This window comes from Miscanthus floridulus, chromosome 9 (assembly GCF_019320115.1).
Source record: "Miscanthus floridulus cultivar M001 chromosome 9, ASM1932011v1, whole genome shotgun sequence".
In the NCBI taxonomy this organism is placed as follows: domain Eukaryota; kingdom Viridiplantae; phylum Streptophyta; class Magnoliopsida; order Poales; family Poaceae; genus Miscanthus; species Miscanthus floridulus.
This window is the reverse complement of record NC_089588.1, coordinates 122944963-122960038: the sequence shown is the minus strand read 5'-3', so window position 1 is coordinate 122960038 and position 15076 is coordinate 122944963. Positions and strand designations below refer to the sequence as shown.

General features: G+C 42.1%; 2 protein-coding genes across 2 annotated transcripts; both read left to right on the top strand.

The window, feature by feature from the left end:
* Positions 1 to 1176: 1176 nt before the first annotated feature.
* Positions 1177 to 3139, top strand: LOC136484210 (ribulose bisphosphate carboxylase/oxygenase activase, chloroplastic-like). Its single transcript, XM_066481434.1, has 4 exons — positions 1177 to 1333; positions 1485 to 1910; positions 2114 to 2199; positions 2303 to 3139. Exons 1-4 carry the CDS (start codon positions 1301 to 1303, stop codon positions 3060 to 3062), a joined length of 1305 nt encoding a protein of 434 aa, XP_066337531.1. The 5' UTR covers positions 1177 to 1300; the 3' UTR covers positions 3063 to 3139.
* Positions 3101 to 5567, top strand: LOC136484211 (uncharacterized). The gene is made up of 8 exons (XM_066481435.1): positions 3101 to 3180; positions 3525 to 3580; positions 4279 to 4430; positions 4520 to 4702; positions 4791 to 4901; positions 4985 to 5054; positions 5151 to 5249; positions 5333 to 5567. Exons 1-7 carry the CDS (start codon positions 3141 to 3143, stop codon positions 5163 to 5165), a joined length of 627 nt encoding a protein of 208 aa, XP_066337532.1. The 5' UTR covers positions 3101 to 3140; the 3' UTR covers positions 5166 to 5249; positions 5333 to 5567.
* Positions 5568 to 15076: the final 9509 nt, after the last annotated feature.

Sequence of the window (15076 nt, the reverse complement as noted above, 5' to 3'; positions counted from 1 at the left end):
GGCATGTGGCCTCTCCATGGTTGTTTTTTGCAAATTTGTTTCGATGCATGTGGCCTCTCCAAAGAGGTGTAGAAGTCTTGTTGTGTTGTCAACATCCTTTTTTGTCGGTCTAATGAATATTGCCGCATCATCACCGTACATGGAGAACCCGGAATCTCAGCGTTCTCCCTCCATTTTGCTGAGCAGGGTCTATTCGGTTTCGCAAGAGAAGAGCTTTTGTAGAGGATCGATTGCTAAAATGAAAAACAGTGGTGATAAGGGGTCACCTTGCCTCAATCCTCGTCCATGTTGGATCGGGCAAAGTGGGATCCCATTGAGTAGGAGTTTGGAGGATGATGAAGTATTGCTAAAATCCATTCTCTCCAACATGGTGGGAAGCCTTTGTGTTGGAGTAGGGCGATAAGATAGTCCCAACGTAGTACCGAATCAAAAGCTTTTTGTGATGTCCAACTTCATAAGCAAGGCTAGCGTTTTTCCTCTTCTGAAATTTCTTGGCGATGTTTCTTACGGAGAGGAAGTTGTCATGTATGCTTCGGCCCTTGATGAAGGCACTTTGGCAAGGGGAGATAAGCGCGTTCATGAACGGCGCGAGACGTAACGCAAAGTATTTTCGTTATGATTTTTGCGATTGCATGGATCAGGTTAATGGGCATGAAGTCTTGGATGCTTTCAGCACCATCCTTCTTTGAGATGAGGACAATATTTGCCGAGTTTATTACAAGGTTGAGGTCAGAACAGCGGATGTTGTAGAAGCTATTGACTGTAGCTATTGACGTATAGCAGAGAAGGAATACATACATGTCGAAACAATTTCTGTGGTGCTAGCATACAAATTTTTGTTGTGCCACATCCATGTCCAGCAAAGAATTGAAGGTTGTGGTTCATCATGAAATGGTGTGGTGATGCAGAGTCATAGAAACCAAGCCAAGAGAGTAGATGTCTGCTCTGCTCTTGCAATGATTAGTCTTGGCAAGTGAAGCACAGCATCCTATTGGCCGGCCGGGATGTGGCCACGTGTGCAGAACCTCATCCTCAGCGTGTGGCCTGAGGGAGATGTGGAAGCTGATCCACAAGACGATCGAGCAGCTTGCGGCTCTCCTTTCCCTGCTGAACTGCCGGCCATAGGCAGCCACCGCAACGGCGGCCAGGCCACCAGTCCACCACCACCATACGTGCTCGCTCTTTATTTAATGCCGTGCGTGGCTCGACCTCTGTACTTTGAGCAGCGGCGGCGGTGGCCATCAGGTGGGTGTGCTGTGTGTGTTCCTACTTCCTTGCTAGCAAGGTCCAAAAACCAGAAATGGCGGCCGCCTTCTCCACCGTCGGAGCTCCGGTGGGTGTCCTTTAGCTTGCTTTGTCGTTTCCATACGTCTAGCTAGTTCAACTTCTTCTTCATGTCATGATCATCTCCTGCCTGGCTGCCTCTCCTTCTCCTTGACGCATATATATTGTCTATATATATATATATATATATATATATGCAGGCCTCCACCCCGAGCAGGAGCAGCTTCCTCGGGAAGAAGCTCAACAAGCAGCAGGTGTCTGCGGCGGCCGTGAACTACCATGGCAAGAGCTCCAGCAGCGCCGCCGACAGGTTCAAGGTGATGGCGGCCAAGGAGGTGGACGAGACGAAGCAGACGGACGGGGACAGGTGGAAGGGCCTGGCCTTCGACATCTCGGACGACCAGCAGGACATCACCAGGGGCAAGGGCATGATCGACTCCCTCTTCCAGGCGCCCATGGGGGACGGCACCCACGTCGCCGTGCTCAGCTCCTACGACTACATCAGCCAGGGCCAAAAGACTTACAGCATGGACAACACCATGGATGGCTTCTACATAGCCAGGGGCTTCATGGACAAGCTCGTCGTCCACCTCTCCAAGAACTTCATGAAGCTGCCGAACATCAAGGTACGGTCCGGTCGGTCCTTATATAAGTATAGACTATAGATTAGTACGTACTATATTTTCATTTCATTTCATTTCATAGATGATACAATAATTTAATTTCTCACATGATATATAGATGATTTAATTAGTTATTAAAGTACTAAATAAATAATTATATATATAACCCACTACTGTATATATATCCCTAATATATCCATCTGCAGGTTCCCCTGATCCTGGGTATCTGGGGAGGCAAAGGTCAGGGGAAATCCTTCCAATGCGAGCTTGTCTTCGCCAAGATAGGCATCATGTACGTGCTGTGCTGTGCTGATTCGTTCGTCTTTCGTTTCGATTCGATAATACATACATACTCCTACATATATATCAATATATTGATCTGGATTCATATGCAGCCCCATCATGATGAGCGCCGGAGAGCTGGAGAGCGGCAACGCTGGAGAGCCCGCCAAGCTCATCAGGCAGCGGTACCGTGAGGCCGCCGACCTCATCTCCAAGGGCAAGATGTCCTGCCTCTTCATCAACGATCTCGACGCCGGCGCGGGTCGCATGGGCGGCACCACCCAGTACACGGTGAACAACCAGATGGTGAACGCCACCCTGATGAACATCGCCGACAACCCCACCAACGTGCAGCTCCCGGGGATGTACAACAAGGTGGACAACGCCCGGGTTCCCATCATCGTCACCGGCAACGACTTCTCCACTCTGTACGCGCCACTCATCCGCGACGGCCGTATGGAGAAGTTCTACTGGGCGCCCACCCGCGAGGACCGCATCGGCGTGTGCAAGGGCATCTTCCGCACCGACGGCGTCGACGAGGAGCACGTCGTCCAGCTGGTCGACACCTTCCCGGGGCAGTCCATCGACTTCTTCGGCGCCCTGCGTGCCCGGGTGTACGACGACGAGGTGCGCCGGTGGGTTGCTGAGACCGGCGTCGAGAACATCGCCAAGAAGCTCGTCAACTCCAAGGAGGGGCCGCCGACGTTCGAGCAGCCCAAGATGACGATCGAGAAGCTCTTGGAGTACGGCCACATGCTGGTGGCGGAGCAGGAGAACGTCAAGCGTGTGCAGCTTGCTGACAAGTACCTCAACGAGGCTGCTCTTGGTGCAGCCAACGAGGACGCCATGAAGACTGGCAACTTCTTCAAGTAGACCAACAATAGCACCTCTTGAGGTTACAAATAGTTCGTCGAAAGTTCATGAGATAAAATTTACATTGTGTTTGCCAAGATGGAACACCAGGCAATCGCAGCTTCTTTGTCCGCGTCGGGTAAGCGAGATCCCCATAGATAGGGCGCCTCTTGCTATTGCTAGGCGGCCGGCATAGGAGGAGGTGAATTGGATTCTTTTTTTTGTTACTCCATAGTTTCTGATCATATCACTACTAGAGAACAGACTTTAGAACGATGCCCCAATTTGACATTAGCCTCGGAATTTTTTTTTGTCCTCGGAACTAAAGGTTCCTGCCCAACGGTCGTCCGCGGGGCAGGGATCTTTAGTCCCGGCTGGTATTACCAACCGGGACTAAAGAAACCGGGACTACCTTTAGTCAGCTCATTTCTTCCTCCCCGAGCCTGAGACATTCCATTCAAACTCACTGCCTCTGTTCTTCAGCTTGCTGTTGTTCTTGCTCTCTCCCCTTCCATTGGTGTTGCTCTTCGATTTTGAAGGTAACAAACTTAATCCTCTTATGTTTTATCAGTAGCTTATCTCATTTTGCGATGTAGATGCATGTGTAACTTTATATGTTGGACTTTATTATGATTTTATGTCATTTTTAGCTCAAAATCACATGATGATTTGCATATATGTTTGGATAAACAAAAGTTAAATTAGTTCATCAAAATCACTTGATAGTTTAGTATTGCTAGTATATGTAGTACATTTCATGGTTTAGTTAGATAAATAAATATTTTTATTTTTTTTAATATATTACTTTAGAAATGAGAAATTTACAATAGTTTGCAAAAATAAGTATAGAAAGTAACTTGATATGGTGGATTTGATTATGATTTCTATGTCATTTTTAGCTCAAAATCACATGATGATTTACAATGATAAAATCATTTGATAGTTTGGTATTTTACTATTATACATAGTACATATTTCATGGTTTAGTTAGATAAATAAATAATTTTAGTTTTGTTTAAATATATTATTTTAGAAAATGTGAAATTTACACTAGTTTGCAAAAATAAGTATAGAAAGTAGATGACAACTGGTACCGGATCCTCGGCCTCTCATTCGGTTGCCAGAACCTGAAAGTTGATACTGGAAGACTTATAAATTTGGCAAAAGTCTGTACAACCCTGCGGCTCTGAATGAATTGGGTACGCAAATGTACTTGCTCAACAAGTGGTACATGCAGGCGTGTGGCAGGGGTGAGGAGTGGATCTTTGTCAGATTTAGAGACCATCATTACTTCCGTGGCGATGACATCTTACATATTAGTTTCGAAGAATTGCATCAACTATACCACATGGACGCTCTGGACAAATCAATCATTAGCTCCTTTTGTTTGTAAGTGATTCGTACTTTTATTTAATAAACTCACTTCCATGCGTACGTGTATATAATTATCCTCACATGTAACTTATATTTATATATAGATTACAGATGTCAGAGCTCCAAAGAATACAAGACACCAGTGTTGGCTTCATTGATCCTTATATCGTATTCAAAACCGATATTATTGCCAAGGAGCAGTGGGTATCTGAAGCACAGAAGAATATCATGATGTTCTTCATGAAGCAGCACGACAAGACAACAATACTTTTCTCGTACAACTTTGAGTAAGTGTTAATAATAATGTAGTCTACACATTTTATATAATATCAATACAACTTATATGCATGTACGTGTGTGTATAAACCAATGCAGGTTTCACTGGATACTCATTGTCATTGATTTAAACTCAAGTCGGTTAGTAATCTTGAACTCATTGAGAAAAGAGCGGGCACTATACCAAGATATGATAGACATTATCCAGGGGTAATTTCGATCTCTCGCGCACAACTATTATTGAATAGACTTTGCCATAATTTATTAACGATCGTACATTATTGATCGCACAGGGTTTGGAAAGAGTTTATTCGGCAACACCGCAAGGATTGCAAGGCACCACTTAATGTAGTTGAAATACCAGTAAGTTGTACTATATATACTTCCCCATGTGTTTAATTACTATATCGTACTTCAATTTACGTGTGAGATGATGAGAATAATCTTCTTCTCGTACAGTGGTGTTTGCGGTAGCAACCAGGTAATAACTTGTGTGGATACTACGTTTGTGAATTTATCACTGCACACATAAGAAGAACTCCAGAAGATGTCCTCAGAGTACGTATATATCAATTTTTTATTTATTTTTAAATGAATATATATATATGTATTAATACTTTTTCTTTTATTTCAAATGCAAGACTGAATGGTTGAAACAAAGGGTCATGCAAAAAGACCATTTGAAAGCAGTTCAAGAGTCAATAGCAGGATTTCTTCTAGAAAAAGTACTAAATCCCAACGACGAGTTCTACTTTGATCATAAGAAATAAATGATGTAAATTAAATGTTTATTGATATCGTTATTTTCGAGAACAAGATTATGAAAGTGTTGTATATATACATATATATCTATAATATATATAGTTTCATACTTTATTCGAATATAATAATGCTCGAGATGAGAATTAGATGTAATTATATGCGTGCGTCTATTTATATTAGCAGTGTAGAATACGTACATAAAAATATATTATATATTAAACAAATATGTGTAACTGAACTGAAAACAAATTAAACAAAAAAAAGAAAAAGAAAAGGAACCTTTAGTCCCAGTGTTGCAGTAGCTGCCTGATCAGTGGCTGCTATGGCTAGTTGCTTTCACTTCCCTAAGATGGCCTGGGGTGCCTCTCAATTTATTCTTGCTACTGCACATTGGGTGGGGGGCTTCCTTTTAGTCAAAGGTTGAGGCTGATTCAGGTTTGTCCTTGCCCTAGGATAACTTTCGAATTGTACAGTGGGTCTTTGTTTTCACACATTGACTCAGCACACAACCAATTAGGAGTTTTCACATTTGCTACTTAGGCCTTGTTTAGTTCCAAAAACTTTTTTCAAAAAGTTTTTGAAACTAAACAAGGCCTAAGTAGCAAATGTGAAAACTCCTAATTGGTTGTGTGCTGAGTCAGTGTGAATTGGTTGTGTGTCAAAAAGTGCTACAGTAGCCATCACATCGAATCTTGCAATACGTGCATGGAGCATTAAATATAGACGAAAAAAACTAATTATACAGTTTGGTTGGAAATCGCGAGACGAACGTTTTGAGACTAATTAGTCCATGATTGAATATTAATTGCCAAATAAAAACGAAAGTGCTACAGTAGCCAAATTCCCAAATTTCACCCAACTAAACACAGCTTTATGATCAATCCAACATTCTCCCCCTTGAAAAACTCCTAATTGGTTGTGTGCTGAGTCAGTGTGAATTGGTTGTGTGTCAAAAAGTGCTACAGTAGCCATCACATCGAATCTTGCAATATGTGCATGGAGCATTAAATATAGACGAAAAAAACTAATTATACAGTTTGGTTGGAAATCGCGAGACGAACGTTTTGAGACTAATTAGTCCATGATTGAATACTAATTGCCAAATAAAAACGAAAGTGCTACAGTAGCCAAATTCCCAAATTTCACCCAACTAAACACAACTTTATGATCAATCCAACATTCTCCCCCTTGATCATAAGCCTTATTGTCATAAATTTATTTCTCAACAAAATGATACACCACTACATAGGATTACAATAGTCAACTAAGTACCATTGAACCATGATGACTATAGTACATCATTCCATTTCAAAATGAACTTGTTTGTACAGTAAAGGAGAATGGTACACATATGCACCTCTTTATTCCAGAATTATAGGCTCTCTACCAGACCCATGCCGGCTACGTGTCCATTGAATACAATGGGCAGTAGGCCTTTAGTGAGCGGGTCCGCTAGCATCAACTTCGTACTTATGTACTTGACATCAATTGTTTGATCCTAGATTTCATCTTTCACAACATAATATTTGATGTCAATGTGTTTGGCAGCACCACTTGACTTGCTGTTATTCAAATAGATTATTGATGGTTGATTATCGCAATACAACGTGAGAGGTCTAGATATGTTGTCGATCACTCTCAATCCTAGGATAAAATTCTTTAGCTCTACTGCCTGTCTGGTAGCCTTATAACAGGCCACAAATTCGGTCTACATTATTCACTACACCACAACACCAAAATTAGCGATGTATGGTTTGACGCTAAAAGCGGCTACAGCGACAGATAATCTGACGCTAAAAAGTTATAGCGACAGACTTCTGCAGACGTTGTAAGCCCTGTCGCTAAAAATATTTAGCGTCAAACAGTACTTTTAGCGTTAGACAGTCCGTTGCCCTGAATTTTTTTAGCGATAGATAGTCCATTGCTACTTTTTGGCGACAGATGCTCTGTTACAAGACATATACCGACAGATCATCCAACAGTTCATGTATTTATAGCGACAGATTGTTCTACGGGACAATATAAATATATAAAAAAAATAAATACAATGAGAAAATATGTAGCACATATCATACCTAGATTCAAGCTTAAGGTCCATCACATAAAGATATAAAAACACATACATCACATGGAGATCAATACATATATAACATACAATCTTGTCATGCACAGTACATCATCCAACAAGGTCTTGCACAATACATCATTTGGATCTGATACACTTGTAGAACTAGTAATCAGACTAGATACAGGAGGGCAGTCAGGAGGGCAGTCGAAGGTACCAGAACAGCTTGGGCATGATAAATGCAGTGGCTCACAACCACGATATCTGTCATTAAAACACCACTACGCCAGATTCACATAGTAGGAACGGGGGCATTTTTACTATAGGGGCGGCTAGGGTTGGGGGCGCCCCTACAGTGGGCATCCTCGGCCCCAGCAGCCCAGCCGCCCCTACAGATGGCACTGTAGGGGCGGCTGGTAACCTGAGCCGCCCCTACAGTTGAGGCTGATCTATAGGGGTGACTCAATCACCAGCCGCCCCTACAGTGCCCATTTGTAGGGGCGGCTGGCCTGCTGTTCGACTATAGGGGCGGCTGAATCACCAGCCACCCCTACTGATGGCGCACGAATAAATAGCAGCCACCCCTTCTTTCACCTCGGGACACACTCTTTAAAAAAAAGGTTGGGAGGCCTTTGGCTCCTCCTAAAAGTTGCTCTACTAAGGGGGGAGGTTTTGATCTCAAATCCTTTGGTGGAGAGGCTCTAAAAGGTAAGGAAATGCTTCTCCAACTCTTTATTTGAAGTTTAATTCGTTGGTTAGTGAGTAATTTGATTTTTGGTTTTCTCTCTCTTCCATGGAGCTTGAGCTAGTTATGAGTAAAATTGGACCCAAATTTTCACTATACTAGGGTAAATTAGGTAGGGAAGTAAGATTACACCCTTTGTTAGTACATTTTTGTTGATGTTAGTGTAGTATTAGTGAAGTTTGATGCATGTGTCATGAAACCCTATATCTAGATCTAGATATAGGATTTTCTTTTTTTTCTTTTTCAATTTTTTCTTTATGTGACTAGGGTTTGCATGTAGGTGAATGTGTAAGATTTTAATTGTTGCTAATGTGTAAAATATCCTCTACCATGGCTACTAATTATCATTTAATATTTATTTTGATTTCTTTCTATAATGTGTGTTTTTAATTAGTTATGGATAAATATGCCATTAATTAATTATCCTCTACCATGAAATTGGAATGGAGATTGCATGAAAGGTAGTGGATGAAATATTAAATGTTGCTAATTGTTTTCTTTTAAATTGTTTATTTGAACCAATTAATTTATATTTTAAAATATTTATGCATTAATAGTCAATTAATTAACTATCCTCTACTATCGTGGTGCGTGTCTCAAGTATATACAATTATTCTTGAGTAATATTCTTTCTTTGGTTGTTTTGTTTCTATAAGATGGACTACAAGAACTCTTGGATGTATGGTTCATTAAGACACGACGCTCTTTTCCGTGATGGGGTGGACAAATTCATCAAAGCCGCAGAGAAGCATGCAGCGAAGTTGAAAGAGAATAGTGACACGATTATTTGTCCCTGCAAAGATTGCAAGAACCTTATTGCATTTCGAGATGTGAGTACCATCAAAGAACATCTTATTAGGAGAGGATTTGTTCCGGACTACACAGTGTGGATTCATCATGGTGAAACAGTGGTTGTTGATGACAGCGACGATGATCTAGCTGATGAAGCTAAAACCCAAGCATACTTGTCCTGATTCACAGACGATCTTGAGCAACAAATGGATCATGACTATGGCAATCAACAAGGTGGTGGCTTTGGCAATCAACAAGGTGGTGGCTTTGGCAATGAACAAGGTGGTGATGATGCTGGTGGTGCTAGCAATGATGGCGAAGCACGTGAGGGGGATGCAGATGACGGTGACAACTTGGACAAAATGCTTGGGGCCTTTGGACCAGAAATATTAGAAAAGAGAAAGAGAGGTCTAGAAAATCTTGAGAGGATGACAAAAGCATCGAAGAAGACTGTGTATGATGCTGAGAAGGGCTGTCCGACATACTTCACACTGCTACGTTTTGTGCTTGAGCTACTCATCCTGAAGGCTAAGTACGGCTGGTCGAATTGCAGTTTCGATGATCTATTGTGCCTCATGTCACGGTTGCTCCCACGGCCGAACACAGTTCCCGCCAACACATACCAAGTGAAGAAGGTTATAAGTCCACTCACATTGGGGGTTGAAACAATCCATGCATGCCCCAACCACTGTATCCTTTTTCGATGTGGCACATCGTTCGAGACTTTAGATACATGTCCTAGGTGTGGGGCTAGTCGGTACAAGAACAATGACCTTCAAAGTGGGGTGGAAGCCTCCACAGGAAAGAGGAAGAAGGGTGGGAAGAAGGTGGTGCACGAATCTCAGCCCCCAAAGGAAACTCCATTAGGCAACGATGCAAATAAGAGAAGAATTCTTGCCCTGGTTATGTGGTACTTGCCAGTGACCGACCGCTTGAGGCGTATGTTCCTAAACCCTAAGGAAGACACACTGATGACATGGTGGGATGATGAGCGCAAGGTGGATGATGATACGATCGCACACCCGGCCGATTGTAGCTAGTGGCAAGCGTTCGATGCCAAGTATAAAGCAGAATTCAGTGATGACCCATGGAATGTACGGTTCGACTTGAGCACCGATGGAATGAATCCCTTCAATGAGAGGATGACCGACCACAGCACATGGCTAGTCATCTTGACCATGTACAACCTCCCAACGTATTTGTGTCAGAAGAGGAAGTACCTTCTCCTCACCATTCTTATCTCCGGTCCCAAACAACCAGGCATTGATATAGATGTGTTCTTGGAGCCTCGGATGCAAGAAATGGAGAGGCTATGGAGGTATGGGGAGCCGATGTACGATGCATTTCGGCGGGAGAACTTCATATGCAAAGCAATAATATTTGTTACTACCAATGATTACCCCGTGCAGTTTGCCCTGTCTAGATAGTTCAAAGGCAAGACTAGATGCTTAGTCTGTTTGGATGGTACTAAATGGGTGTTCCTAGATGGATCCAGGAAGATAGTTTACATAAGGAACCAGCGCTTCTTAAAGATAGGTCACAAGTACCGTGGCAAATTGTACCTAAGATACTATGGCAACATTCCAGAGGATGAACCCCCTCCAAAGAGACGTCGTAATGGAGAACATGTGTTCAGAATGGTCCAAAACATACACGTCGTCTATGGAAAGAAGAATCCGGATGGAACAATCAGAGATAGAAGCACACCTCCCATTGAAGGTGTACCATTCAAGAAGCAATCGATCTTCTTTCAGTACCTGCCTTATTGGCCAGACTTGGAGGTCCCCCATGCCATTGATGTGATGCACGTGCAGAAGAATGTCTTTGAGAGTCTCATGGCTACCTTGATGGACATGGGCAAGTCAAAGGATGGTCTCAGATCATGGAAAGACATGGTGCAGCTGAATGTGATGCGGGAGCTTTGGTCGGTACAGCAGGATAATGGCAAGTACAGTCTTCCCGCGGCTAGCTTCAACCTAACCCTAGAGTAGAGGAGAGCTATATGCAATTTCCTTAGGGGGTCAGAGTGTCGACTGGGTTTTCGGTGAACCCGAAGAAGCTAGTGTCGATGAAGGACCTATCATTAACATACTGCAAGGCTCACAATTGTCATGTGATGCTGATAGTGTTCCTACCAATTCCAATCAAGGCTATAAAGCCAGAGTTCCTGAAGATGGCCATCACCCGCATGTGCTACTTCTTTTCGAAGATCTCACAGAAGACAATTCGCAGGCAAGAGCTGAGTGACCTACATGAATTCATAGTGGAGACCCAAAACCAGCTAGAGATGTGTTTACCTCCCGCTTTTTTTGATATAATGGTACATCTCATGATTCACCTGGTTCATCAGATCGAGGTGCTGGGCCCTAGCTTCTTGCATGAAATGTGGTCCTACGAGCGGTTCATGTCGGTTCTAAGCCGATTCGTGCATAACCGAACACACCCAGAGGGCTCCATGATAGAGGGTTACAATTCCGAAGAAGTCATCGAGTGCTGCCAAGAGTGGCTAAAAGTACAGAGAGGGATTGGTAATCCCGATTCTCATCACAAGGGAAGGCTAGCTAGGAAGGGCACAAGTGGTAGAAAAGTGTTCCTCGACAATGATTACAGAGAGGTGAGTCGGGCACATTATAGTGTCTTGTAGAGTATGGCAGTGATGCAACCGTACATTGATGAACACATGGCTATCATTATGGCCGAGAGGAATGGCCGTTCAGATGATTGGGTCATGAAATAGCATAAGCAACGCCTGACATCATGGTTGAAGGACCAAAACATACAGCCTGGAGAAACCATAGATTCTATTACCATCAGTCGGTTGGCGGCCGGACCATCGAAACAGGTGACGTCTTGGAATGCTTATGACATCAATGGGTACACATACTATACCGACACAAAGGACAGGAAATCTGTGAATCAGAACAGCGGCGTCCGAATAGAGGCTCTCGACGGAGTGGGGCGAAAGGTCCTGTACTTTGGCATAATTGAAGATATATGGGAACTTGACTATGGAAGGGATATAAAGGTGGCCCTGTTTCGATGCCACTGGATCAAGCAACATCAATTCAATGAGATCAGACAGAGAGTCATCGACCTCTAGAATGTAGGCTACCAGGATGACCCTTGGGTGCTTGCTGAACGTGTCATGCAAGTCTTCTATATGCCCGACCCACAAAGTAACCTCCCCCCAAAGAAGAAGACAAAGCACGTGGTGGCCTCCGGGAAACAACATATCATCGGAGTTGATGGCGTGGACGATATTGAAGCTTATAATAAGTGCGATGAGATGCCGCTATTCACAGACTTTTGTAAGAAGATCGAGGCTATGGAAAAGAACCTGCCCAAAGATGTATTGTCATGGGAACGAAAAGGTGTCAAGGGAAAAGTTGTCACGGTGGGCTAGCTAGTTTATGTAAGTGTGTCAGTGTTCGTAAGACTACATTCATTTATGTGTGTGTGAGACTACATTTATGTATGTGTGTGTGAGACTACATTCATGTATGTGTGTGAGACTATATTCATGTATGTGTGTTTGAAACTATATTTATGTGTATGTGTGTTTGAGACTACATTCACGTATGTTTGTGTGAACAATGTGTACTAAGAATTTATCAAATTATGAAATTACCAAAATAAAAGTAATAGATCTCCATGAGTTATTCAACTTTGGTATTCATTACTTTTTCAGTTGAAATGATTTGGGGGTCCAAATTATGGTTTCAACTTGTCTTTTTTCAAATTTCAAAATTTGAAAGGTTCAAATTTAGTCAAATGATAAGATAACCAAAATAAAAGTTGTAGATCTTGATGAGTTGAACAACTTTTGTATTCATCACTTTTAGATCTGAAATCATTTAGGGTTTGAAAATTTGGTTTGAACTTGTCAAATTTCAAATTTCAAAATTTAAAATGTGTAAAACATTGTCACATCCAAGTTTGATCAAACTTAAATGCTGAAGCATGATTTTAGAAATTTTTAGGAGAAAAAACCATCACATTTGGAGTTAGTATGAGGGAGAACAACTAGTTACAAAGTTTATCCATAGATTAAAAAGAGAAATCACACTGTTCTAGATGATCCTTACATGATCATAGTGAACGGTGTGATTTCTTTTTTTAATCTGTGGATCAACTTTGTAACTAGTTTTTCTTCCTCATACTAACTCCAAATCTGATGATTTTTTTTCCTAACATTTTCTAAAATCATTCTCTATCAATTTATTTTGTTGGTTTTGTCAATATATACATATGAAAAGTTTGAGCAATTTAAATTTTGAATTTCAAAAAAATACAACTTCAGACAAGATTTTGGTACCCCAAATGATTTCTGCTGAAAAAGTGATAAATACCAAAGTTGAATAACTCATCAAGATCTACAACTTTTGTATTGGTCATTTCTTCATATGATAAAGTGGTAATGACATTGTTCACAAATGTGACACATCTCTCATAAGGTTTTATAAATTATATGAGACATGTGTAAGATTAGTGAACAATATGTGCTAAGAATTTGTTAAATGAAGAAATGACCAAAATAAAAGTTGTAGATATTTATGAGTTGAACAACTTTGGTATTCATCACTTTTTATGTTGAAATCAATTTTGGTCTCAAATTTTGGTTCGAACTTGTCGTTTTTCAAAATTTCAAATTAGAGAGGTTCAAATTTTGTCAAATGACAAGATGACTAAAATAAACGTTGTAGATATTCATGAGTTGAACAACTTTGGTATTCATCACTTTTTATGTTGAAATCAATTTGGGTCTCAAATTTTGGTTCGAACTTGTCGTTTTTCAAAATTTCAAATTTGAAAGGTTTAAATTTTGTCAAATGACAAGATGACTAAAATAAAAGTTATAGATATTAATGAGTTGAACAACTTTGGTATTCATCACTTTTTATGTTGAAATCATTTTGGGTCTCAAATTTTGGTTCAAACTTGTCATTTTTTAAAATTTCAAATTTGAAAGGTTCAAATTTTGTCAAATGACAAGATGACCAAAATAAAAGTTGTAAATCTTCATGACCTCTACATCTTTGATGTTTATCAAATTTTCATTTGGTGTCTCAAAATTATTTTAGTAGTTTTGATTTTAATTTTTTAAAATTTATTTTTTTCCTATTTTTAAAGGTTCAATTTTGCAATTTTAAACTGTTTTAGTTGTTTTAGTTATTGTATATGTAAATATATCTGTAAAAAATAATTATAAATTTTTTTACTGTATTATATATTATTTACATGTGAAAAATTAATTTTGGTTTAGAATTTTGAAAAAAAAAATCAACTATAGGGGCGGCTTATAACCTCAGCCGCCCCTACAGCGGTTCTAAGGTATTTTGAAAAAAAATTCAACTGTAGGGTGGCTTATAATCTCAGCCGCCCCTACAACGGCTCTGTAAGGGCGGCTTATAACCTCAGCCGCCCCTACAGCGGCTATGAGGCATTTACATATAACCGTCACTTTGGGCGAAATCCATTTGGGCGAAACACTTGGACCGTCATGCTGCCTAATTTCGCCGCCGGTGCCGCCTGCACCGCCGCACGTGCACCGCCATCGCCTGCCCCTCCTTGACCCCTCCACCGCCTTCCTGACCCCAACCGCTGCCCCCACCCCATCCACCACCGTTCCCCAGGCCGCGACTGCGGCTAGGGTTTAGGAGCGCTCCTCGGCGCGGCCCGTCCTCGACCTCGACGCCCCTTGCCGTCTCGCCGCCCCAAATACATCCAGCCGGCGCCATCAGCCCGGCGACGCGCGCGCGGGGCTGACCATCGAACCCTAGTCGCCGGCCGAGCAGCTCTCCCGTCGCGCCTCGTGGGATCGCTCGTCCCCCGCCGCGCGGCCGCTCTTGGATCCGGTAAGCCTTCGTTCCCGACTTCCCGTCCCCCCCCCCCCCCCCCCCCCCCCCCCCCCCCCCCCCCCCCCGCTCCCTTCCTTGAATTGACGATGGCGCCTGGCTGTGTGATCCTTGTAGTCTAGGCCTGCGTGTCTGCTTTCGGTCTAGGGTAGCGGAGGCAGGGGAA

Bases quoted from the DNA above. Each gene is read 5' to 3' on its own strand.
- LOC136484211 (XM_066481435.1), top strand. From the start codon at position 3,141: ATGGAACACCAGGCAATCGCAGCTTCTTTGTCCGCGTCGG. The intron at 3,581-4,278 runs GTAACAAACTTA...TGGTACATGCAG, and splicing joins GTTGCTCTTCGATTTTGAAG to GCGTGTGGCAGGGGTGAGGA. The intron at 4,703-4,790 runs GTAAGTGTTAAT...AAACCAATGCAG, and splicing joins CTTTTCTCGTACAACTTTGA to GTTTCACTGGATACTCATTG.
- LOC136484210 (XM_066481434.1), top strand. From the start codon at position 1,301: ATGGCGGCCGCCTTCTCCACCGTCGGAGCTCCG. The intron at 1,334-1,484 runs GTGGGTGTCCTT...ATATATATGCAG, and splicing joins TCTCCACCGTCGGAGCTCCG to GCCTCCACCCCGAGCAGGAG. The intron at 1,911-2,113 runs GTACGGTCCGGT...ATCCATCTGCAG, and splicing joins TGAAGCTGCCGAACATCAAG to GTTCCCCTGATCCTGGGTAT.